The 24,481-nt window shown below is 44.7% G+C and overlaps 1 protein-coding gene across 2 annotated transcripts; it reads right to left on the bottom strand.

Annotated features, from left to right (window-relative positions):
• Nucleotides 1-135: 135 nt before the first annotated feature.
• LOC132207304 (late histone H2B.L4-like) lies at nt 136-19,094 on the bottom strand. 2 transcript variants are annotated; one of them, XM_059642514.1, is made up of 5 exons: nt 19,013-19,094; nt 17,594-17,675; nt 9,946-10,029; nt 8,202-8,278; nt 136-593 (listed from the first exon to the last, which is right to left on the bottom strand). In XM_059642514.1, exon 5 carries the CDS (start codon nt 580-582, stop codon nt 202-204), a length of 381 nt encoding a protein of 126 aa, XP_059498497.1. In that variant the 5' UTR covers nt 583-593; nt 8,202-8,278; nt 9,946-10,029; nt 17,594-17,675; nt 19,013-19,094; the 3' UTR covers nt 136-201. The 2 variants fall into 2 exon arrangements, with proteins under 2 accessions (XP_059498497.1, XP_059498498.1); XM_059642515.1 differs by lacking the exon at nt 8,202-8,278.
• Between the last annotated feature and the right edge of the window lie 5,387 nt (nt 19,095-24,481).

The following is a 24,481-nucleotide window of genomic DNA, read 5'->3' as shown; positions in this document are numbered from 1 at the left end:
TCGCCCCGAAACGTCAACATTCTTGCTCCTCTGACGCCGCTCGGCTCGCTGTGTTCACCCAGCCCCACAACTTGCTGTCTCAGATTCTCTAGCATCGACTATCCAAGTTAAAACGGTTCAGCTGCCTCAGTGCAATTGTGGGTGGCTCTTAAAAGAGCCGTTGGGTTTTGGATTTGTGTGTGCTTTCAGCAGTGAGGTGTCTCACTTGGAGCTGGTGTACTTGGTCACCGCCTTTGTACCCTCCGACACAGCGTGCTTGGCCAGCTCCCCGGGCAGCAACAGCCGCACGGCGGTCTGGATCTCCCGGGAGCTGATGGTGCTGCGCTTGTTGTAATGGGCCAGGCGGGAAGCCTCCCCTGCGATACGCTCGAAAATATCGTTGACGAACGAGTTCATGATGCTCATGGCCCTGGAGGAGATGCCGGTGTCGGGGTGAACCTGCTTCATCACTTTGTAGATGTAGATGGAGTAACTTTCTTTCCTGCGTCGGCTCCTTTTCTTGCCGCCTTTCCCTGGCGCCTTCTTGATGATTTTTTTCGCGCCTTTCTTGGAAGTTGCCTGCGATTTCTTCTCATCTGCCATAACGACGGTCACTGTCAGACACAGAATCAGGGAAAGTGGGCGCGGAGCTCGCTTTTTGTAGGCTGCTGGCGTCAGCAATGCTAATGAGGGATTGGGGAGGTCTTGTTCATGATTGGACAGTTTACAAGAATCTCAGAGGATGTGATTAGCTTTTCTGTGATTGGTTAGTGTGGGATACATCGGGGATCTGTCAGGATATGCACCGAAAAGTGAAACACAAGCCGAAATTTTGTACCCGGATCACTCTACATTTAACTCGTTATTGTCATTTATTGATATTGTGAACACAGTACCTGAGAGTTTTTAATTGCGACAATGTATTTATCTGCTCAAAGCAACCTTTCATGTATAACATCTTATTTTGTTTCATCACTCTCTGTAGTTTCTGCATTACACTATGAGCAGTATTGTGTCCAGAGCTTGATGTTTAATGAGGGATAGTTTGTCGAATATCTGTCAGTCTCTGCGATATGAAAATGGGAGTGCAGTTATCCATCTGACGCTTTTCACGCAGTGTGGATGGTTATTACTCTCTCACAGTCTGTTCCTGTCATCCTGTCATAAAGATATACAACACTCGTGGGTCCACCTCATCCATGGCAACCAGATATCCTAAATTAATCTAGTCCTATTTGCCAGCATTTGGCCCACATCACTCGAAGCCCTTCCGATTCATACACCCGCCCAGATGTCTTTTAAATATTGTAGCTGGACTCAACTCCACCACTTCCTCTGGCAGTTCACTGCAATTCCACACTACACTCTGTGAGCAAACATTGCCCACCGTTTCCTTTCAAATCGTGATTTTCTCATCCAAAACCCATGACCTCTAGTTTTGGCCTCCTATCCCTTGTGCATAAGAACGTGATTATTCATGCTATCCATGCCCCTCTTAATTTTATATCTTCTATACAGTCACCACCCAGCCTCAGACACTCCATGGAAAACAAGCCACAATAAGCCCTGTCTATTCAGTCTCTCCCTGAAACTCAAACTTTCCGACTGTGGCAACATCCTTTTAAACATGTTCCTGACTCAGTCAAGTTGAACAACACCTTTCCTATTGCAAGGGGGCACCAGAACTGAATGCAGTATTTCAGAAGTAGTCTAACCAATCTTCTGTACAGTCACAACATCACCTCCCGATCCTCAATATACACTGAATGCACTGACCAATAAAGGCAATTGTATCAAACACCTTCTTCACTGCCCTGTCTCCCTGGAATTCCACTTTCAAGACGCTACGAGCCTGCATTCCATGGCCACTTAGTTTGGCAACACTTCCCGAGAATTGACCATGAAGTGTGCAAGTCTTGCCCCGATTTTCTGTTACAAAATGTAGCACCTCACATTTGTCAAGATTAAACCCCAGCTGCCACTCCATAGCCCATTGGTCCTCTCGATCAAGGTCCTGTTGTAGTCTGAGGTCAGGCAGTCGTGCAGCATGGACAAAGGCCCTTCAGCCCAAACTGGTTCATGCTGATCATGGTGCCCTCTCAGCTAATTCCAATTGCCCCCATTTGGACATATCCCTCTAAAACTTATCCTTTCTTTTTTTTTAGTACTGCTATTGCAACTGGCTCAACAACTTTCTCTGGCAGCTGATTCCACATGTGCACCACTCCGCAAGGTCCTTCTTAAATCCCTCTATTTTCTTGATAAACCTTCCTCACTTTCAAAACTACATCTTAATTTTGTATCATGGAAAACATACGAATCATGCCTTGTGCATTCACATCAAGGCCACTTATCACACAATCATCGAATCCCTACTGTGTGGAAACAGGCCCTTTGGCCCAACAAGTCCATGCTGACACTCCAAGCATCCCACCGAGATCCATCCTGCTATAACTCACCCAACGAACACATCACTGAACACTATGGGAAAATTCCCATAGCCAACCCACCTAGCCTGCACATCTTTGAACTGTGGGAGGAAACTGGAGCACCCGGAGCAACATCATGCAGACACGGAGAGAATATGCAAACTCCACACAGATAATCGCCTGAGGATGGAATTGAACCCGGATCCCCGGTGCTAGCCACTGAGACACCGAGGTGCCCAACAAAGGTCACAGCACCAACCCCTGTGGCACACCACGAGTCACAGGCCTCCAGTCCGAGAAACAAGCTTCAACCATCACACTCTGCTTTCTACCATCGAGCCATTTTTGAATCAAATTAGCTAGCTCTCCCTGGATCCCTTGCAACCTAGCCTTCATTACTAGTCTGTGTGCAGGACCTTGTCAAAGGCCTTACTAAAGTTCATACAGACTACATCCACTGCCCTCCCCTCATCTACCCACTTGGTAACTTCTTTGAAAAACTCAAAGATTTGTCACATGTGCCTTTCCGCACACAAATCCATGCCGACTATTCGTAATCATACCTTGACTATCCGAATGTTCATCGATCATGTCACTCAGCGGCCTTTCCAATAACTTGCGTACTGCTGGTGTTAGGCTCACTGGCTGGAAGTTCCCTGGCTTGTCTTTCCTCCCTTTCATAAACAATGTCACAACTTTAGCCACCCTCCAGTCTTCTGGAACCTCGCCAGTGGCTAAAAATGAAGTTGAAATCTCTGCAAACGAAGGGCCTCTGCAATTTCTTTACTGGCTTCCCACAAAATCCGAGATGGACTCGATCAGAACTCGGAAATTCATCCACCTTAATATGATCTAAGGCTGCAAAGACACCCTTCCTGTTCAGACATATGCAGTCCAAAATGTCTCTACTTCCTTCCCTTATTTCTTGTAGGGATTATAGGGTGGCACAGTGGCTCAGTGGTTAGCACTGCGGCCTCACAGCACCAGGGACCCAGATTCGAATCCAGCCTCGGGCGACTGTCTGTGTGGAGTTTACACATTCTCCGTGTCTGCGTGGGTTTCCTCTGGGGGCTCCGGTTTCCTCCCACAGCCCAAAGATGTGCAGGTTAGGTGGACCGGACATGCTAAATTGCCCGTAATGTTCAGGGGTGTGTGGGTTATAGGGGGTTGGGTCTGGGTGGGAAGCTTGAAGGGGTGGAGTGGATTTGTTGAGCCGAGGGGCCTGTTTCCACACTGTAGGGAATTAATCTCATTTCCTTAGCATCCATGATTCTCTCCTCAGCAAACATGAGGAGAAATATTCATTAAAAATCCTCCCCTTCTGCTGTGGCTCCACACATGGACCACCATCCTGATCTTTAAGGGGTCCTCCTCTCCCCAGCCAACCTTTTACTCTTATTATAACTATGGACCCTCTGGGGATTATCTGTAACCTTTTCTGCCAGATCCATTTCATGACATCTTTTTGCTTTTCTGATTTCCCTCTTGTGTGCTTCTCCACTTTTTATAGTTATCTAGGGATTCACTTGAGCCTGATAGTTTAAACCCAATGTCTGTCTTCTTCCCTTTCCTGACCAGATCTTCAATGTCGCTTGATATTTCAGGTCATCTACCTCTGTCATTTCTGTTGTCCAAAAATGTGACATTATTCGTCTGTACATTTCAATCTGTGCTCTGTGAATGTGTGGGTGTAGTTCTCAATCCATGCCTGACAGTTTCTCCAAGAAAATGCATGAGTGTTGTTACACGTGCCTACATGTCCATTCGGTGGTATCAATGTAAGAGTGCAGGCATTAGTCTGCACATGCCAATTTCTGCTCCGTCAATATGCGAGTTTAGTTTCTGTTAGGCAGATGTGAGAATGTAGTTATCACACTGTACCTGGGAGACTTTGTTCTGTGACTATTGAGTTCAGTTGTTACACTGTACCTGCCAGTTTTTAGTTTGTGAAAAAGAGAGTGTAGTTTTAAATCTGAGACTGTCAGTTTCTCCTAAGTGAGTTTGTTTGTACAATTATCAATACATTCCTTAAAGATTCTGTTGCATGAATGTGTAACTGTAGTTATTATTCCGTCCATATCAGTCTTTGCTGTGTGAAATTATGAGAGGATGTACCAATTTTTCCCCATCAGTCTTCTGTCTTGTGAAAATGGGTGTTTAGTTATCAATCTGTTTATTTTCCTCCATGCTCTGCGAATGTTTGGCAGCAGTTATCACTGTATCTCAGGAGCACAAAAGCTGATGTTTCAGGCCGAGACCCTTCATCAGAGAGGGGGATGGGGAGAGGGAACTGGAATAAATAGGGAGAGAGGGGGGAGGCGGACCGAAGATGGAGAGAAAAGAAGATAGGTAGAGAGGAGAGTATAGGTGGGGAGGTGGGGAGGGAATACGTCAGTTCAGGGAAGATGGACACATCAAGGAGGCGGGATGAGGTGGTCAGTTGGAAATGGAGGTGCGGCTTGAGGTGGCAGGAAGGGATTGGTGAGAGGAAGAACAGGTTAGGGATGCAGAGACAGGCTGGGCTGGTTTTGTGATACAGAGCGGGGAGGGGAAGAACTGGGCTGGTTTTGGGATGCAGTAGGGGAAGGGGAGATTTTGAAGCTTGTCAAGTACACGTTGATACCATTGGGCTGCGGGGTTCCCAAGCGGAATATGAGTTGCTGTTCCTGCAACCTTCGGGTGGCATCATTGTGGCAATGCAGGAGGCCCATGATGGACATGTCATCTGAGGAATGGGAGGGGGACCTGAAATGTTTCGCGACTGGGAGGTGCAGTTGTTTGTTGCGAATCGAGCGGAGGTGTTCTGCAAAGTGGTCCCCAAGCCTCCGCTTGGTTTCTCCAATGTAGAGCAAGCCACACTGGGTGCAAAGGATACAATAAACCACATTGGCAGATGTGCAGGTGAACATCTGTTTGATATGGAAGGTCATCCTGGGGCCAGGGATGGGGGTGGCGGAGGTGCGTGGGGCAAGTGTCGCACTTTGTGTGGTTGCAGGGGAAGGTGCAGGGTGTGGTGTGGTTGGAGGGGAGTGTGGAGCGGACAAGGGAGTCGCGGAGAGAGTGGTCTCTCCGGAAAGAGACAAGGGTGGGGATGGAAAAATGGCTTGGGTGGTGGGGTCGGATTGTAGATGGTGGAAGAGTCGGAGGATGATATGTTGTATCCAGAGGTAGGTGAGGTGGTATGTGAGGATGAGGCGGATCCTCTGGGGTCCCCCGACTGCATCCCAAAACCAGCCCAGTTCTTCCCCTCCCCCCACTGCATCCCAAAACCAGCCCAGCCTGTCTCTGCTTCCCTCACCTGTTCTTCCTCTCACCAATCCCTTCCTCCCACCTCAAGCCACACCTCCATTTCCAACTGACCACCTCATCCCACGTCCTTGACCTGTCCATCTTCCCTGGACTGACCTATCCCCTCCATACCTCCTCACCTACACTGTCCTCTCCACCTATCTTGTTTTCTCTCCATCTTCGGTCCGCCTCCCCCCGCCTCCCTATTTATTCCAGTTCCCTCTCCCCATCCCCCTCTCTGATGAAGGGTTGTGGCCCGAACCGTCAGCTTTTGTGCTCCTGAGATGCTGCTTGGCCTGCTGTGTTCATCCAGCTCCACACTTTGTTATCAATCTGCTCTTGACAATTTCTGCTATGCAATAGGTGGGATTGAAGCTGTTTGTCATTGTCAGTATTTACGGAGTGAATGTATGAGAGTAGTTATCTATCCGTACCTGTTTGTTGCAGCTGACAAGATAACGTGAATGCAGTTACCAATCTATGCCAGTCAGTTTCTGCTATGTTAATACATGAAGTTAGTTATCAGTCTAGCCTGTGTGTTCCTGTTCTCTGAATGTATGACTGTGATTATCAGTCTCTAGCTCAAAGATTCCTCAATGTGAATACGTGAGTTTAGTTATCGATCTGTACACCGGATCTGAAATGTTAACTCGGTTTTCTCCCTCACAGGTGCTGCTGGACCTGCTGTGCTTTTCCAGCAACTTTGTTTTTGTTCCTGATTTACAGCTTCCGCAGATAACAAGGTGTGGGGCTGGATGAACACAGCAGGCCAAGCAGCATCTTAGGAGCATAATAGCTGACGTTTTGCGCCGAGACCCTTCATCAGAAAAAGGGGGAAGGGGAGAGGATTTTGAAATAAATAGGGAGAGAGGGGGAGGTGGACTGAAGGTGGACAGAGGAGAAGATAGGTGCAGAGGAGAGTATGGGTGGGGAGGTACGGAGGGGATAGGTCAGTCTGGGGAGGATGGACAGGTCAAGGGGGCAGGCTGAGGTTAGGAGGTAGGAAATGGAGGTGCGGCTTGAGGTGGGAAGAGGGGATAGGTGAGGGGAAGAACAGGTTAGGCAGGCGGGGACGAGCTGGGCTGGTTTGGGATGCAGTGGGGGGAAGGGAGATTTTGAAACAGGTGAAATCGACATCGATACCATGAGGCTGCAGGGTTCCCAAGCGGAATATGAGTTGCTGTTCCTGCAACCTACGGGTGGGATCATTATGACACTGCAGGATGCCCATGTTGTCTAAGGAATGGGAGGGAGAGTTGAAATGGTTCGCGACTGGGAGGTGTAGTTGTTTATGGCGAACCGAGTGGAGCTGTTCTGCAAAGCAGTCCCCAAGGCTCCGCTTGGTTTCGCCAATGCAGACAAAACCACACCGGGTACAGCCGATGCAGTATACCACATTGACGGATGTGCAGGGGAACATCTGCTTGATGTGGAAAGTCATCTTGGGGCCTGGGATTGGGGTTAGGGAGGAGGTGTGAGGGCAAGTGTAGCACTTCCTGCGGTTGCAGGGGAAGGTGCCGGGTGTGCTGGGGTTGGAGGGGAGTGTGGACCAGACAAGGGAGTTGTGGAGAGAGTGGTCTCACCTGAAAGCAGACAAGGGTGGGGTAGTAAAAATGTCTTTGGTGGTAGGGTTGAATCGTAGATGGCACAAGTGTCGGAGGATGATGCGTTGTATCCAGACGTTGGTAAGGTGGTATGTGGGGACGAAGGGGTTTCTGTTTTGACAGTTATTGCAGGGACAGGGTGTGAGGGATGAGGCGCGGGAAATGTGGAAGACCCGGTTGAGGGCATTGCCGACCGCTGCGGGGGGAACATCCGCAGTTCTTTCGCGTTTTATTTTGTCCGTTTATGCTGTGTGAAACAGAGAGTGTGGGTATCTATATGGGCCTTTCAGTTTCTGATTTGTGGACGTATGAGTGCAAATTTACTTTGTACCTGTCAGTTTCTGCTCTGTAAATGTGAGAGCATAGTGACAACCTCGTCCTCACAGTTTGTGCCGTGTGAATGAATGCAGTTATATATCTGTCTCTGCCACTTTCTGTTGTGAGAATGTGAGAGTGCAGGAATCAATCTGTACCACTCAGTTAATGCAATTGGAATGAGGGAGTGCAGGTATCATGTACATGTCCATGTTATCATCAAGCTGTTCCTGTCAGTTTCTGCTATCCGGGTACCTGAGTATAGATGTCATTCTCTGTCAGTCAGTTTCTACTCAGTGAATATGTGTCTGAAATTATCAGTCTGTCCAATGACACAGTTTTGCTATGTGAATGTTTAGTTATCAATCGCTCTCCGTCAATTTCAGTTAGGAGAGCCTGAGAGTGTAGTTATTACATGTTTTAATAGATTCTGATCAGATACTCAACTACAATAGCAATCATCCCAATATCTACTAATGGAGCTGCACCAAAACACTGTTCAAGTGAGCCACAACACACTGCAGCATCCAGAGCTGCGTAAAGCTGAGGAAGAACACGACACAGTGACTATAGAAAGGAAGGTTACCTGAAAAGCATTGTCCTTCGACAGCTGCACAACAGACGACAAATGGATAACACAGCACGTCCAGAGACACTAGTCACCTGACCAAACATGAAAAACATATCAGAAATGAGCACCATATTGCCCCGAACCAACAACCAGAACTGACAGAACCAACGTTATTTGCACGATATCGTGCACAGATGCCAAAAACAGTACAATGGCCAAACTGGTTGGAAACTAGCCATCATAATTCGTAAACACAAACCAGCTACCAAGAGACATGGCCAACTATCACTCATCTCAATACACATGGACAAAGAGGGACACCAATTTGACTGGGACAACTTAGTCATCTGAGGACAAGCCAACCAAAGACATGCACAAGAATTCCTGGAGGCCTGACATTCAAACTGGAATGCCATTAACAAATGTGTAGAGCAGGATCCCATACACCAACCACTGAGAAACAAATCCAGAAGTGATGTCAGCCACCCCAGCAAACTGCAGCACATGAACAGCCAGCAGGACACAACAGCAACGCATCACCAGAGGTGCACTGAAGGTATTATGTAGATGGTGACAAAATGTCTCTAACCAAGCAACAAGCATGTCGAGCAATTCAACAACAGCATAGTTATTAATCTGACCCCAACGGTTCATGCAATGCAAGTGTGACAGCAGCTATCATTGTGTAGCCGCCAGTTTCTGCAATTTGAATGTCACTGTTATCAATCTCCGAGTTTCTGCTTGGTGACCATGTGAGTGCAGTTATCAATAACAGCCAGTCAGCTTCTACTCTGTGAATATGACAGTAGTTACCAAACTGTATCTGTCAGCTAATGCTTTGTGAAACTGGGAAGGCTGACTCCAGAATCTGCAGCTCTTGCTATCTCTAAAGTGATCGTCAATCAGTTCCTATCAATTTCTTCTGTATGGATATGTGCATGTAGAGCAACCTGTACCTATCAATACCTCATAATTTGCAAGTAAAGTTATCAATATGTACCTGTGGGAATCTACTTTGTGAATATTTGAGTATAGTTATCAAACTGTACCCGTCGGTATTTTTTAAATCTGTGGGTATGCAGTTATAAAACTGTACCTGTCACTTTATGGTCTGTGAAATTGGGAGTTGTCATCAATATGTAGCTGCCAGTTTCTGCTGTGTGGATATGTGAAAGTAGTTATCGTTCAGTTGCTGTCAGTTTGCTATGTGAATGTGAGTGTTGTTTACTAACCTGTGTATCCCAGTTTCTATGATGTGAATGTGTGAATATCTTTATTAATCTTTAGCTGTCGGTTTCTGCAATGCCAATATGTGAGTCTCGTCACCCATCCTCTTTTGTATGCATTTACAACACAAATGAGTGAGGTTAGGCATCAATCCATACTGGTCATTTTCTACTTGTAAAAGTGGCTTAATTGTCAGCAGCCAGTAATATTCTTCGTGGAGGTGTGATTCATTATGTGATAATTGCTAGTAGAGTAATTTTACGTAGATTTCATTCAGATACTGAGTGTATAATTTCAGCCTATCCATCTTCAAAAATGGTGTAAAAGTCAATGGGTGATGAATGCTGAAATTTGTTGGAACTGTCTATGTGGAATGGAGAGATAAGAAAAATAAAGTTTAATTTCTCCAACCTTGTTCTCCTGTTGGAAAGATTTGAACATATCTGTTGGAAATTAAGCTCACTGTGTGTCTGACTCAATCTGCTCTGTGACTGCGGAAAGGATGTTCTCTGCTCTGACAGTGGGAACATACCTGCTGTTTATCAGATGGATCTGGGCACACTTGCCTCTGCACTGAAGAAATCTTACTTTGTCTTGTTCATTCAAGTGTTTTTTTCTGTGGGAAGACAGAAGAGATAGTTCGTGTAAAGCAACATCAATTGGGTTTGACAATGTTTAACTGATCAACACAACATTTCATTAATAATCATTTGGATATACTAATATTACTAGGAATTCTAACATAACTATGGGTCTTGATCCAATCTTGCCCTGACTGCTCCTTGTCTGATCATTTCAAAAAACTTCAACACCATTTGAATGAGCTCCTGAAAGTAAATGATACCTGTACAGCTCCATGACTGGAACCACCCAGTGGAAGCTTGTCAGTGGATGTGAGTTTAGTTATTGATCTATTCATGTCAGTTGCTACTTGGTGAATGTGTGAGTGTAGTTATCAACGTGTCCCTCGAGGTCTTTGGTAATTATTCATGTATTGCACAGCAGAGGCTGACAGGGACAGAATGATCAGGAACTACTGATCAATTTAAATTATGCAGCACAGAAGGTGGCCATTTGGCTCAATATATCCACGCTGACCCAAACACGCCAAAATGGCCATCATAAAATCCGATCTTCTTGCATACATCCCATAGCCCTGCAGCTTGCAGACTTAATGTGGAGGTCCAGGTATGTTCTTACAAGAGTTGAGAATCTCTGCTATCAGCAACTCAGGCAGCGTATTTGAGATAAGCAACCTCTCATAAAAATGGTTTTCCTCCCATCATCTCTCATCGTTCTGCCACTTCACTTAATCTACACCCAATGGTTTTTAAACTCTATGCCAAGGGAAACCGATTCCCCCTGTCGACTCTATCTCTGCCCATCCCAATTGCCTGAATCATGGCACTCCCAGCTTTCACTGTTCAAAATAATACAGCTCCAACCTCTGCAATCACTCCTCATAGCTGTAACTCTCCAGCCCTGGCAACATTCCAGTAAATCTTCTCTGCAATATATCCAGAGCAATAATGTTGTCCTGTAATGTGGTGACCATCGTGGCGCACAATACATCAGTTCCAGCCTCACCAGTGTCTTAAATACTTTCATCGTTATCGCCCTACTTTTGTGTTGTATACCTCTGCCAAAAAAGGACAGCATTCTATATACCTAGTTTCACAATCTTATCCACCTGTACTGCTATTTTCATACTCCATTACACTTGCACACCAAACCACTTATTTTATGTACAATTTCCACACCACCTCATGTATTCCTATTTTGTGTCCTTGCACCTCCTGAAATGCATTACCTCACATTTATCAGAGTTGAACTCCATATGCCACTCATCTGCCCCTTCCATCAAAACTTCTATATCATTTTGGAGCTGACAGCTATCCTCTGCACTACCAGTACACTGTTAAATTTTTGTGCTGGCTGAAAATTTCCCAATTGTATCCCCATGTTCAAGTTCAAGTTGCTATCATATAAAACAAACAGCAGAGGTCCCAACACTGAGCTATGAGAAACACCACTTGAAACAGCTTTCGGTTTACAAGGGCAGCCATTGACCATTTGATTCCTGTTGCTAAGCAAACTTTGCTTCCAATTTAGCACATTGCTCTGTATCCCATGAGCCTTTCCATTTCTGATTCATCTGCTGCATGGTACTTTATCAAATGTCTTACTAAAATCCATGTAGTTAACATGCATTACACTATCCTCACACATTCACGTGGCATTCACTGACAGGTATTGATTGATAACTAAAATCACACATCCACATTGTGAAAACTGACAGGGACTGATTGAAAAATACAATTGCACCTTCACACAGCAATCAGTGTCTATTTGTGTTATACAGATGTGAGTTTTGTAATTAATAGAACATAGAACAGTACAGCACAGAACAGGCCCTTCAGCCCACAATGTTGTGCTGACCATTGATCCTCATGTATGCACCCTCAAATTTCTGTGACCATATACATGTCCAGCAGTCTCTTAAATGACCCCAATGACCTTGCTTCCACAACTGCTTCTGGCAACGCATTCCATGCTCTCACAACTCTCTGCGTAAATAACCTGCCTCTGACATCCCCTCTATACTTTCCACCAACCAGCTTAAAACTCTGACCCCTCGTGCTAGCCATTTCTGCCCTGGGAAATAGTCTCTGGCTATCAACTCTATCTCTGTTGATAATGATGTGTGAACATGCAACGTGAATATTTGAGTGCAAATTTCAATCTGCATCTGTCCACGTCTGCTCTGGGAACCTGAGAATGTAGTTATTCATCTGCAACTATCAGTTTTTGTGATGTGAATATATGAATGCAGTTATGAATTTGTAATGCTTTCCTCTCCATGAATATGAGAACACAGTTATCTATTTCTACCGATCATTCTTGGCTATGTGCATATACGGACATTGTTATCAATCTGTCCCTGTCATTACCTGCAGTGTGAATGTTGAAGTGCAGTTGTAAACCTTTTCCAATCAGTTTCTGTGATTTAAATATGGAAATATAATTGTTATTTCCCCCTATCAGATTTTACTCTGTGAATATAAATGCCTTGTTATGCCATTTTATGCCTCATGCAGCTTGGGAGTGTTACTGTGAGTTTCTTCTGATCGGTTTCTGCTTTGTGAATATCAGAGTGCAGCAATATTGTCAAAGTACATCTGGGAAACAGACCTTTGGTCCAACAGTCCATGCCGACCAGAGGTATCAATTTCATTTCTTTCCTTTCAGCATCTGTTTGTTGTAAGAGAGGGAGATTTCTAATGAGGTGCCAATCTGAATTAAAGATGGGTATTGGGCAAAATGACACTGTCCTTTTCCAAATGTCTGCTTGTGTTTCTCGCTCTGCATGTATGATTTGATTCCCTTTATGAGGTGTATTATAAATTATTATATCATTATAACACTAATTTATAATACATTAATCATAAAGAGAGTGTGGGCATTCTTCTGAAATAGTCAGTCTCCCACTGAGATTATAAGTGTGGTTACTGTTGGTTTTCATTAGCGTCGGGCTGACAGTCAGCATGGCATCGATTCAGTCTCTGGCATTGTGTGTCAATGTATTCCTCATGCATTTTCATCATCTTTCACATGGGTAACGAGTGGGTAATGTTGCATTGAAAATGTTACTTGTAGGAACTGCTGACATTCTTCTATTGTTCAAATCTCTGCTGCTCAACATGAATGAGATTTTACCCAATGCCATATAATCAGATCATGTAAATTAAACTGTTTTAATACCTTTGTCAGTCTCTGACTCTGTAGATGCAGTTTGGTTACTGTCCGGTTTATGATAGTAAGTTTTGTTCTGGATTGGTCAGTCACTCAAAAACTGAATGTGTATTTATTCCTCCTGTCACAAGATCATGAGATCAGCGTTTCTTCAATCTATTTCCAATAAACTCCAGTTATCTGTATCTGTTCACGACCCCATTTGCTTTCTTCTTTGGTCCATTTCACAACATCGTTATGCAGTACTTCTGCACGAGATGAGAGCTGCTTTTTAATTTGTACCTCATTGGAAGCAAATTAAATTGTAATGTTTATTTCATTTTAAACTTGGCCTACTATATATTTCCTTCAGTTTCAACAAAGGAAATTGATGCACTAGTTACGTGTCCAAATCTAAGACATGGTGTGATATTTGGAGGCATATTTAATCTGGATTTCAATTTACTTCTTGAGCTGTTTCAGTAGAATTCATCATTGATCATGCAATCGATTCAGTATTTTCTGATGTAGTGAACATGACGAATTTACTTTATGCCAAGCTGATACCTCATACTTAATCCTCAAGGAAAGTATTCACATACTGGGATTGAAGTACTTCGCTCTTACCCTGTCCTATTAATGCACAATGAAAGGGGAGCTCTCCCACCCATGTGATATTTAAGAGAAATGGCATTTTCTTTTGTTTTTGCCTGGGTATCTACTAACCTGGCAGCATCTCCACACTTTGTAAGTTATTCTGTTCCTACTGTGTATTGGCACAAGAGCTGCTGTTATGAAACAAGACAGACGGATCCACTCAATTGATCCTATTTCTATCTTCCTGTATTGCATTACTGAGCAGATTAAGTATTTCTTGTAAAGTGGAGAGCCAGTTACCACCATGGCAGAGAACAGAGTTTTCGGTTCATCTCTTCTTTCGCAAATGTGAAACAGCCTATGTTCTTCAGTTGTTTGTGTCTCCAGCATTTATAAGCAAGTGAAAATGCAAGGCATTGCAACTGAAATGAGTCTGTGCTTTTCTTCAGAGTTGAGGACAGAGAAGCAATGGACCTTTGCCAAGGATACATTGCAGAGTCTAACCGCTGTGGTGATATCAAAGGATATTTTCAGGATGAGATTAATATTATTCAACATTGCATCGTGACACAAGTCTTGGAATGCTGCTAAAGTAAAGATGTTAATTTAGTATGTTGTTGCCAAAGAGGAAGTGCAATGAACAAATCAACTGCATTGTGGCTGACTGACCACAATGTTGCTTGTGCAGGAAAGAAAATTAGCTTTCTTACTTCGAATTCGTTTCATGGCGCGGACATTAACATGCTCGGTGTTGAACTTTTGTTTTCTGTCATTCAGTGGGCAAAACTGGAACCGTCAAACTGAATTTACTGAAGAATAAACACTGTTGAACAATCTTTGCAAAATATAAGTGAGGACGGTTATATTGTGATATTGCTTGTTTGAAAAAAATGGCATGAAGCTTTCTTGTGTTTTATGTAAAAATTCAGGTGGATTGTCAAGAGGAACACAGAGCGATGTGAACAAAATTTAAGCTAATTTGAAAACAAAAGGTCTCTGATTATAAAGTCCTCTTGCTTAATATAGAATAAAAAAAATCTGATCATGCTTGGTGAAGAAATTGACAACTGATAAAGGTGAGGATGATACTTCCTCTGCCAACATGACACATTTATGGAATTTGAATACTGGCTGAATTGATGTAGAATTGTCGGCTGGTTGTTTCTAAACAGTGCAGATTCAGTGACAGAAAGGACTGTTTTCTGTGCTGCAGACGTCTATGAATATATGTGTGTGATTGGTAATCATCGATTCGTACTTGCTGGTAGCTGTCATGTGAAGATATGAGCGTAATCATCAAACTGTCCCTCTCAGTTTCTGCTGTGAAATATGTGAGTTTAGTTATCAATCTATATCCATCAATTCCTCTTGCGTGAATGTGAAAGTGTTACAAATATGTCCCTGTCAAATTTGTCTGTGAATATGCAAATGTAGTTATCAATCTAAATATGCCTATGCCTTCGCTTTCCTGTCATGTGTACATGTATTTATCAGCCTGTACCTGCCAGTTTTTGCAATCTGAATGTGTGTGTAATTATCTTTCTGTCCCTGTCATTGTCTGATATGTGAATATGAGTGCGCCATTATCAATACGTGCCTGTCAGTTTCTTCTCTCTGGCTGTGCAAGTATATTTACCCATTTGGGCCCGTCAGATCCTGTCCTGTAAATCTGAGAGATGAGTTATTAGGCTATGCCTGACGCTATCTGGTTTGTGAATGCATTTATCATTCTCTCCCTGTATAATTTCTAGGGTAGGTTTTCTGTCTTATATTGGCTTGCTCTGTCTCCAGTCTGGATACAGATAGTGTTTAATGTTCATTTGTTGTTGCAAGCTCACTGTGCGAGACATTCTTAATTGTACAGTCAACAATCTAGGTTATCTGCTTGAATGTAGGTTATTCTCTGTATCGTTTCAGGTCACTACTTGATTTCCTTCTGGTCTATTTAATCGCAAAGTTTATATTCAGTAGAAGCGTATCAGATGGTTTTCACTATTCAGTTTGTAGTTTTATGCAAACAAATGCAATGTCAATATCAATTTCAATCTGAAACGTATCCTGATATGCAATTTCTCCAGTTTGTACAAAAGGAAATGATACTTTAATTACCTCTCTAAGTCGATGAGATGGTGACACAGAGACGTGAAATTAATCTCTTGTTCGATATATTTCTTGGACTCCTTCTTGGGAAGTCAGTGTGTCAAAGAAAAAAAAAATTCCAGCAGAGGAACAGGCTCTTTGGCCCTCCAAGCCTGTGCTGATCCATATCCTCTATCCAAACCTGTCGCCTATTTTCCAAGGATCTGTATCCCTCTGCTCCCTGTCCAGTCACATATCTGTCCACATACATATTAAGGGACACTACAATGCACGCCTCTACCACCTCTGCTGGCAACGCGTTCCAGGCACCCAAAGCCTTCTGTGTCAAGAATTTTCAATGCATATCATCCTTAAACTTTTGCCCCCTCACCTTGAAATCATGACGCATAGTCATAGAGTTCCACACTCTTGGAAAAAGCTTCTTGCTATCCACCCCGTAAATATAATCTTATGACTCTGTAGGCCTCAATCAAGTACCCCCCCTCAACCTCCATCTTTCCAATGTAAATAATCCTAATCTACTCAAACTCTCTTCATAGCTAGCACCCTCCGTACCAGGCAACATCCTGGTGAACCTCCTCTCCACCTTCTCCAAAGCATCAACATCCTTTTGGTAATGTGGTGACCTGAACTAAAAACAATATTCCAAATGTGTTCAAACCAAAGGCCTATACAACTGTAACATGACCTGCCAACTCTTGCACTAAATGACCCATCTGATGAAGGAAAGAATGCAGTATGTCTTCTTGACCACTCTATCAACCTGTGTTGCCACCTTCAGGGTACAATGGACCTGAACACCCAGATCTCTCTGAGCATCAATTTTTGCCAGGGCTTTTCCATTTACCACATAGTTCGCTCTTGAAGTGGATCTTTCAAAATGCATCACCTCGCATTTGCCTGAACTGAACACCACAAAATTTGCCCTTTTTTTTCAAATATAGTGAACGAGTGATATTCACATTATGAACACGGGAGTGCATGTCCACACGAGGATTGAAGTATTTAGCTCACATTCTTTTCTATTTGTCTCTTATCATGAAAGGCTAGCTCTCTGACCTGAAATCCGTGAGTGGAAATCATCTTCAATGTTACACTGTGAGGTTTGTAATATACATGATCTTCATGGCTGTTAGATGGTGTGACACGTGTGATGGGGATAGTGTATATATTTACAACTGAGTGGAGTGCGTGTGTGCCAGAAAGTGTGTGCATACATTCTGCTGGCATTCTATGTCAGGCTTTGGGACAGGATGCATTTGGAAGGCACATTAATTAATTGTTCTGGCTGTGCCTGGGACATCTATTTGACAAAAGATGAATGCTGTCCTGCTCAGTTACTGATGATAACGTGAATGTTTTCTTCCATATCTGTCCTCATTATCTGCTATATGTTTGGTTGGTGTAACTATGTAACAGCATGAACTATTTCTTCACCTTGACAGTAAATTTGAAAACATGCTTACTAAATGTAGATTTACTGCCGTTCTTCTGTGTCTGTTTCAGATGAAAATTCAGTCTATTTGTTTTCAACAATGCCATAAATGCCAATAGGCTACAAATGATCTTTTTTTCAAACAGGGTGGTGTTTTGAGAAAACAGAGCGGGGGAAAAAAAACTATTTTTATTTTGTTGGTTGTGTTTGACTGTTGGCTTGCATGCATGTCACCAGAAATTGAGTTTAATGTATCTGACTCAATTTGCTCTGTGCCTGTGGAAAGGATGTTCTCTGCTTGGGCATGGTAACATACCTGTTGGTTGTTCAAAGCAGCTGGTCACGCTTGGCTTCGTACCAAGCACACATAACATTGTCTTGTTCCTGCAAGTGTTTTCCTGGGGGAAGACAGAAGTGTTTAATCCTGTAAATCAACATCAATTAAGTTTTACAATGTCAAAAAGATTACTGTAATACTCAGTTAATAATTATTAGGATGTTTCTTTTCTTTAACTTCTTCTGAAGAACAGTGCTCCAAAAGCCTGTCATTTCAAAAGAACCTGTGAGATGATGACAGTGTCATGAGACATCTGCCTTTTCTTTAAAGTCATCAATTCAAACGCAGGTCTGGTTCCATTTTAACTTTCAGCTGCGCCTTGTCTGAGGATTTTAAAAAAAATATATATGCTTCGATACCAATTGAGTAAAATCTAGAAATGGAACAATAATTGTACAGCTCCACATAAGGTGCTACCCAGAGCCACTGCAATGTCTGCGCAGTTCATGTTACCAAATCCTAATGCACTAACTGTAGAATACATTGACTCTAATCCACGTCCATTACAGGGTTCTTATATTTCCACAGTCTTGTCTGTGTTTCGACTTTATCTGCACAATGTCAACAAACAGCATGAAACAGAAGCCAAATAATGAATTTCCATCAGTGATTGGGGATTTGAAAACCTCAAGACTGATACCCCCAGCAGCTTTTGGCCACTGTGACTCCCTCAGCAGGCCATTTCAACTCCCCCTCCCATTCCTCTGACGACATGTCCATCATGGGGCTCCTGCAGTGCCACAATGATGCCACCTGAAGGTTGCAGGAACAGTAACTCATACTTCGCTTGGGAACCCTGCAGCCCAATGGTATCAACGTGGACTTCACAAGTTTCAAAATCTCCCCTTCCCCGAATGCATCCCAAAACCAGCCCAGTTCGTCACCTCCCACGTAATGCATCACACAACCAGCCCAGCTCGTCCCCCTCCCCCCACTGCATCCCAAAACCAGCCCAACCTATCTCTGGCTCCCTACCCTGTTTTTCCTCTCACCCATCCCTTCCCCCCGCCTCAAGCCGCACCTCCATTTCCTACCTACCACCTCATCCTGCCTCCTTGACTTGTCCAACTTCCCTGGACTGACCTATCCCCTGCCCACCTCCTCGCCTATACTCACCTCTCTACCAATCTTTTTTTCTCTCCATTTTCGGTCCGCCTCCCCCTCTCTCCCTATTTATTCCAGTTCCCTCTCCCCATCCCCGTCTCAGATGAAGGCTCGAGGCCCGAAACGTCAGCTTTTGTGCTCCTGAGATGCTGCTTGGCCTGCTGTGTTCATCAAGCTTCACACTTTGTTGTCGTGGATTCTCCAGCATCTGCAGTTCCCATTATCACTGAAACAGAAGCTAATCGATGAATTTCCATCACTGCTCAGAAGGATAAAAAAAACCACAAGACTGACCTCCAGCAGCTTCTTGCCGCTGTGACTCCCTCAGCAGGCCCACACACAGCCCGAGAAAGGCCTCTCTCTCCCCGCCCCGAGGCCGCTCTCTCTCCAAGTTCCGGGACCAGTTCCTGCTCCGCTCGGCCTCTTACCAACAGCCCCCGGTTCTCCCTGAACTGAGCCCGAATCAATGCCGGTCTCGGAGCCCCCTCTGTGTCCCAGATTCACATCTCGATGCGCTGCCGGAAGGAGCCTGCTGCTCTCTCGCTTCCCTGGGCGCTGGTCTCTCCATTGCGGTCTGTTTCAAACAAACCTCTTCCACTCACTGAGTAAATGCCCCTCAATGGCAGCGCAGGGGGAGGACCTCACGCATGCGCTCCTCTCAACAGCCAAATGTACTTTTTCCGAGGGGAAAATCGCGCATGAGCTACTTTTCCAAATAATTTCCAGCAACAGAAATCAATTGATCATTTCCCCAATTCACTTTACACCCAGTTTCAGCAAAGCAACTGGGGGCCGTGGGGGAAAGAGCAGAGACCGTTTGTATATAATGACTTTTCTTTCCCACGATTCAATACCAATTCGCAAAAAAGAGCGTGAAACAGAAGCTGAACGATGAATTTCGATCGTTTCCCGGACCATGTTAATAACTCCCTCCCTCCGGCTCTCTCACAATCTGGTGGGCAAGTGGAGTAGCTAACGGCCATTCGGCCCGTTAGATGTGCTCCCTAAGTCAAATCATCACGCCTAATCTTATGGTGACAAATTGTGGGGCTGGATGAACACAGCAGGCCAAGCAGCATCTTAGGAACACAAAAGCTGACGTTCCGGGCCGAGGCGCTTCATCAGTAAAGGGGGATGGGGACAGGATTTTGAAATAAATAGGGAGAGATGGGGAGGCGGACCGAAGATGGATAGAGGAGAAGATAGGTGCAGAGGAGAGTATGGGTTGGATGTGGGGAGGGGATAGGTCAGTCCGGGGAGGACGGACAGGTCAAGGGGGCGGGACGAGGTTAGGAGGTAGGAAACGGAGGTGCAGTTTGAGGTGGGAGGAAGGGATAGGAGAGCAGGAGGAACAGGTTAGGCAGGCTGGGACGTGCTGGGCTGTTTTTTTGATGCAGTGGTGGGAGCAGAGATTTTGAAGCTGATACAATACACATTGATGCCATTGGGCTGCAGGGTTCCCAAGCGGAATATGAATTGCTGTTCCTGCAACTTACGGGTGCCATCATTCTGGCACTGCAGAATGCCCAGGATGGACATGTCGTCTGAGGAATGGGCCCAAGCTATGCCTGCATCTTTGTGGGTTATGTGGAACAGCCCCTCTTCCGCACCTGCACTGGCCCCAAACCCCACCTCTTCTTCCGTCACATTGATGAATGTATCAGCGCTGCCTCATGCTCCCAAGAGGAGCTCAAACAGTTCATCCATTTCACCAACACCTTCCACCCCAACCTCAAATTCACCTGGACCATCTCCAACACATCCCTTACCTTCCTGGACCTTTCAGTCTCCATCTCAGGCGACCACCTATAACCGATGTCCATTTCAAGCCCACCGACTCCCACAGCTACCAGGTATACACCTCCTCCCACCCACCTTCCTGCAAAAATTCCATCCCCTATTCCCAATTCCTTTGCCTCTGCCGCATCTGCTCCCAGGATGAGGTAATCCACTCCTGCACATCCCAGATGTCCCCGTTTTTCAAGGGCCGCAACACCCCCCCCCCCACCCCGCAGCGATCGAGAACACCGTCGAACGTGTCTCCCGCATTTTCCGTACCTCATCCCCCACACCACGCCGTCGCAATAATGGCCCCAAGCGAATCCCAAAGTCCTCTGGCTTTGTGTAAGAAGGCAACGAGTGGTTGTTGATGGAAAATATTCAGCCTGAAGTCCGGTCACAAGTGGTGTGCCTCAAGGATCTGTTTTGGGACCACTGCTGTTTGTCATTTTTATTAGTGACTTGGATGCAGTCATTGGTGGATGGGTTAGTAAGTTTGCAGATGACACTGAAGTCGGTGGAGTGGTGGACAGTGTGGAAGAATGTTGTAGGTTGCAGGGAGACTTGGATAAACTGCAGAATTGGGCCGAAAGTTTTCAAATGGAGTTTAATATGGATAAATGTGAGGTGATTGACTTTGGGGGGAATAATAGGAAGGTAGAATAGCGGATCAATGGAAAGATTCTTGGTTGTGCGGATGTGCAGTGGGATCTTGGTGTCCATGTACATAGATCCCTGAAAGTCGCCACCCAAGTTGATAGTGCTGGTAAAAAGGTTTACGGTGTGATAGGTTTTATTGGTAGAGGGATTGAGTTCCAGAGCCGTGATGTCATGATGCAATTGTACAAAACGCTCGTGCGGCCTCATTTGGAACATTGTGTGCAGTTCTGGTCCCCCCATTACAGGAAGGATGTGGAAGCATTGGAAAAGATGAAAAGGAGATTGACCAGGAAGATGTCTGGTCTGGAGTGCAGGCCCTATGAAGAAAGGCTGAGGGACTTGGGTCTGTTCTCATTGGAGAGAAGAAGGCTAAGAGGTGATTTAATAGAGACATACAAGATGATCAGTGGATTAGATAGTGAGAGTCTTTTTCCGAGGATGATGACTTCAGTTTGTACAAGGGGACATAGCTACAAATTGAAGAGTGATAGATTTAAGACAGATGTCAGAGGCAGGCCCTTTACTCAGAGAGTGGTAAGGGCATGGAACACCATGCCTGCCAATGTAGTTAACTCAGCCACGTTAGGGGCATTTAAACAATCCTCGGATAAGCATATGAATAATGATGGGATAGTGTTGGGGAGGAGTTTAGATTAGTCCGCAGGTCGGCGCAATATTGAGGGCCGAACGGCCTGTTCTGTGCTGTATTGTTCTATGTTGATTTCCACCCCACCAACCTCTGATAAAACGCATCATCCTCCGACACTTCTGCCATCTCCGACTCAGCCAGCAAAGACATTTTTCCCACCCCACCCTTGCCTGCCTTCTGGAGAGGCCACTCTCTCCGTGACTCGCTTGTCCAATCCCACCACACCCGGCACTTTGCCCTGCAACCACAGGAAGTGCTACACTTGCCCCCACACCTCCTCCCTCACCCCCATCCCAGGCCCCAAGATGACTTCCCACATCAAGCAGATGTTCACCTGCACATCCACCAATGTGGTATACTGCGTCGGCTGTACACGATGTGGCTTTCTGTACATTGGGGAAACCAAGCGGAGGCTTGGGGACTGCTTGGCAGAACATCTACACTCGCAGTAAACAACTGCACCTCCCAGTCGCGAACCAGTTCAACTCCCCTTCCCATTACTGTGTCCTCAATTTCACCCAGGATGGCACTGTGTAATCTGCATAAATGTAAGGTTATACACATTGGTAGCAAAATAAAAGGAAGACGCTTTTTTTTCTGGACGTCAATAAATGGGCACAGTGGAATTTGCAATAAGACCTGGGTGTCCTCACAAACCAATCACTGAAATTAAGCATGTCGGTGTAGCAGGCAGTGAGAAAGGCAACAGGTATGTTTTCCTTCATGGAGAGAGAATTAGAGTACAGGAGAAAAGTAGAAATTGTGACAATTTAACAGAGCATCTGTGAGACAACATCGAGAATACTGACAGCAGGTGTGGCCTCCTTATCTGAGGAAGGATGGTGTTACTATAAAGGTAGTTTTAGTGGGCAGATTGCTGGGATGGAAGGAGAGATTGAATTGTTTGTGAACTTATGTACTTAAATTCAGAATAATGAGGGATTTTCTTAGAAATCTGTAAGACACTGGCAGACAGAAACAATATAAATGCTGGAAAAATATTCCTGATGGCGTGAGTGACATCTTTCGGAGATGGGATAGGACATTTAGGGCTGAGAAAGTGAGAGCTTTCTTCATACAGAGAACGGTATGCCTCTGGAATTGTCTACTGCAGAAATCAGCTGCATCCAACACACTATATGATTTCAAAATGTTATAGGGTGTAGCAATTGTGAATAAAGGGAATCAAGGTATAATTGGCTTAATGGCAATAGAGAGAGAGTGAAGGTGGAGGGCTTTTTTCTTTCAGACTGGGGACCTGTCACCAGTGGTTTCCACAGGGATTGGTACTGGCTCTGTTTTTGTTTGTCATTTATAAAAAATGATTTGAATCAGAATATAGAAGGCATGGTAAGCACGTTTGTGAATTCTGGCAAAGTTAGTAGCACAGTGAGTGGAGAAGGTTTTCTGAGATTGCAAAGGGATCCTGATCCAATCGGTTGGGCTGCAAAATGGCGTTCAACTGGATAACTGTGAGGTTTTGCATTTTGGTGCAACATACAAGGGTAGGCCTTGTACAATTAATGGGTAATGTTGCAGAACAGAAGGGCCGAGAATTCTTCTCAGTCTGCATCACACCTCAACAGGATGGTTAAGAAGGTGTTTGGCACGCTTTCCTTCACTGCTGAGTCCTTTGAGTTTAGGAGGTGACAATCACATTGACATTACACAGGGCATTGGGTGAGGCCAGTTGGCCAGTTAGAGGAAGGACAGTATTAAGATGGAGACGGTTCAAAAGAGGCTCACCAGTAATTGCCGAGTATGTAGGTTTCGAGTTATAAAGAAAGGATGGACAGCCTGGGAGTTTTTTTTTCACTAGAGTGTAGCATGTTGAAAGTCACCTTATAGAAGTTCATAAAATAATGAGGGGTGAGACAGAGTTAATGGCAGTTGTCTTTTTCCTGGGATGGGGAGGGTTGAGGAGCGGCGTGGACATTTTTACAGTGACAGGAGAGAGATTAAAACAAAAGACACGAGGGTTTTATTGTCACAGAGCCTGCTGCAAGTGAAATGAACTTTCTGACGAAACGGCCCATGTGGCCACACATACAGTCTTGAAACGGCATTTGATAAGTAGGTAAATATGACAAGTTTGAAAGGGAACAGGCCAGGGACAGGCAGGTGGAACTAGTTCAGTTTGGCATTATATTCGGCATGTTATGGTTGTACTGAACGTTATGCATCCTTGCTGAACGACTCCATATGAGAGAAGAACGGACACAGGCTATTGAGTTAGATGACCTGCCATTTTCATGATGAGTTGGAGGAGAGGTTTGAAGGGCCCATTGGTTCGGCCAAGTTGCCATTATTTGTGTTTCTATGTCTGATTACTCCTAGAACCGATGTTCAGGTTGTCACCGGAATGAAAATAAAAAACAAAAACTGATCTGGGTGATCCATATAACTTCAAACCAGATGATTGGCTTTTGGAGCTGAATCTGGAGAAGAGCGAATCTCCGGCACACCGGCCTCAGAGAGTTTAACAGTTACTGAGGGGAAAATCTCCAACGAACTCCCTGATATCCGAGCAAAAGCTGAAATGAAAATAAATGATATCCTTCCACATTTACATTTGGCGATGTTTCTGGCCTGTGACTGTGTGGATGTGAATATTGAATCAGAGAGACTTTGGGGAAAGGGCGGGCGGGTTAGTCTAACGTCACTGTGTTTGTCTG

The sequence above is a fragment of the Stegostoma tigrinum genome, chromosome 44, assembly GCF_030684315.1.
Source record: "Stegostoma tigrinum isolate sSteTig4 chromosome 44, sSteTig4.hap1, whole genome shotgun sequence".
Lineage (NCBI taxonomy): Eukaryota > Metazoa > Chordata > Chondrichthyes > Orectolobiformes > Stegostomatidae > Stegostoma > Stegostoma tigrinum.
This window is presented reverse-complemented; position numbering and strand designations above follow the sequence as displayed.